This window comes from Salpingoeca rosetta (genome assembly GCF_000188695.1).
Source record: "Salpingoeca rosetta unplaced genomic scaffold supercont1.24, whole genome shotgun sequence".
Taxonomy (NCBI): Eukaryota; class Choanoflagellata; order Craspedida; family Salpingoecidae; genus Salpingoeca; species Salpingoeca rosetta.
Genome location: NW_004754910.1, coordinates 587330 through 588918, shown reverse-complemented (window position 1 = coordinate 588918; position 1589 = coordinate 587330). Strand labels below are relative to the sequence as shown.

The following is a 1589-nucleotide window of genomic DNA, read 5'->3' as shown; positions in this document are numbered from 1 at the left end:
CAACAACAACAACAACAACAACAACAACAACAACAACAACAACAACAACAACAACAACAACAACAACAACAACAACAACAACAACAACAACAACAACAACAACAACAGCAACAACAACAACAACAACAACAACAACAACAACAACAACAACAACAACAACAACCAGATAAGGTGCATAGACACGCCAGACCATACGAACTAACCCTGAGGACAGTTGCGAGCGTGTCTGTGAACATGAGCACGTAGATGCCAAGGCCACCGAAACGGCGCACGAAGACAAGGAGGTTCATCCACGTCAGGAAGATGGCCACGCTCCCAGCAAACCTGGCCGCACGTGCGTATGTATGTGTTGTGCGTACGTGTGTGCATGGGGGAAGAGTGAAGGGAACATTGGTTGATTGGTTGGTTTGAATGGTTGCGTGAACCGTGGTGGTGGGGGGGGGGGCAATATGAGCGGAAAGACACACGCGACAGACAGACAGACAAACAAACAGACAGAGAGAGAGAGAGAGACAGAGAGAGAGACCGACAAATTCGAGCACATCTGCATCTGCATGTGCGTGTGCGTGTGCATCAGGCGGATGCAGGTGGGACGTGAGGCGCGTACCATGCGGTGGTCCAGTGGGCGGTGTCGTTTGTGCTGTTGACGTTGATGAGCGGGTACATCACCTTGGGGGGGGGGTATGGATGTGTGTTTGAGGGGGAGCGATGAGTGAGGAGGGGATGGGCAGAAGCGAGCAGCAACAAGTGCAAGCATTCAGCACACACGCACGTGCACAAACGAAACGGCACAAGGCAGATGAACAGATAATATGGATAGACAGATTAGAATGGATGAATACAGATGATGGATAGATAGGATGGATGGATAGATGGGATGGATAGATAGGCACACGCACACACACGCACACGCACACACACACACATGTCACACACGTGCACAATGAACAAATGAATACGCACGAGGATGAGGGAGAAGATGTAGACGCCCCAATCGAGAATGTTCCGCCAGTTGAAGTACTCCAGGCCAAGTTGCACCAGCTGGAGTGTGCGTGTGCATGCGTGTGTGTGCGTGTGTACATGTGAGTGTGTTTGTGCACACGTCGCAATAGTGCATGAAGACAACGTCCGGTATTGACACTAAGCGAGTATCAGCACCACAGATGACGTTGACTGACCTGCAGCAGTTCCGTGATGACGATGCCGTAGAAGCAGTACAACATCACCACCCACGTCGCAACCTGTCGCACACCACCACGACCAGCAGCGACAGCAGGTTGGCAAGTGATGTGTGCGGATGAGGGTACGCTCGCGCGTGCACATGTATGTGTTTGTGTGTGTTTGTATGCGTGTGTGTGAGGATACATGTGCATGCCTTGTGTGTGTGTGTGTGCGTGTGCGCGCGCGTTGTGTGTGAGGATACATGTGCGTGTGTGTGCGCGTTGTGTGTTGGATGAGTGAAGGAACACAGCCGCACCTTGGAGATGGGGTTGAGGTCAGAGAAGTTTTTCGGTTCATCAATTCTGTTGTCGAGGACAAACGCCTGCACAGCGAAGCAAATCAATGACGTGCGAATACATGCATTTGTG

General features: G+C 51.2%; 1 protein-coding gene across 1 annotated transcript in view; it reads right to left on the bottom strand.

The window, feature by feature from the left end:
• PTSG_08626 (uncharacterized protein) overlaps positions 1 to 1589 on the bottom strand; it is a 12432-nt gene that overhangs the window by 2588 nt on the left and 8255 nt on the right. Inside the window, exons 25-29 of the mRNA XM_004990359.1 lie at positions 1478 to 1543; positions 1179 to 1241; positions 964 to 1041; positions 608 to 669; positions 204 to 324 (exon numbers count right to left, since the gene is read on the bottom strand). Coding sequence (XP_004990416.1) covers positions 204 to 324; positions 608 to 669; positions 964 to 1041; positions 1179 to 1241; positions 1478 to 1543 — 390 coding nt within the window. The remainder of the gene's footprint in view (positions 1 to 203; positions 325 to 607; positions 670 to 963; positions 1042 to 1178; positions 1242 to 1477; positions 1544 to 1589) is intronic.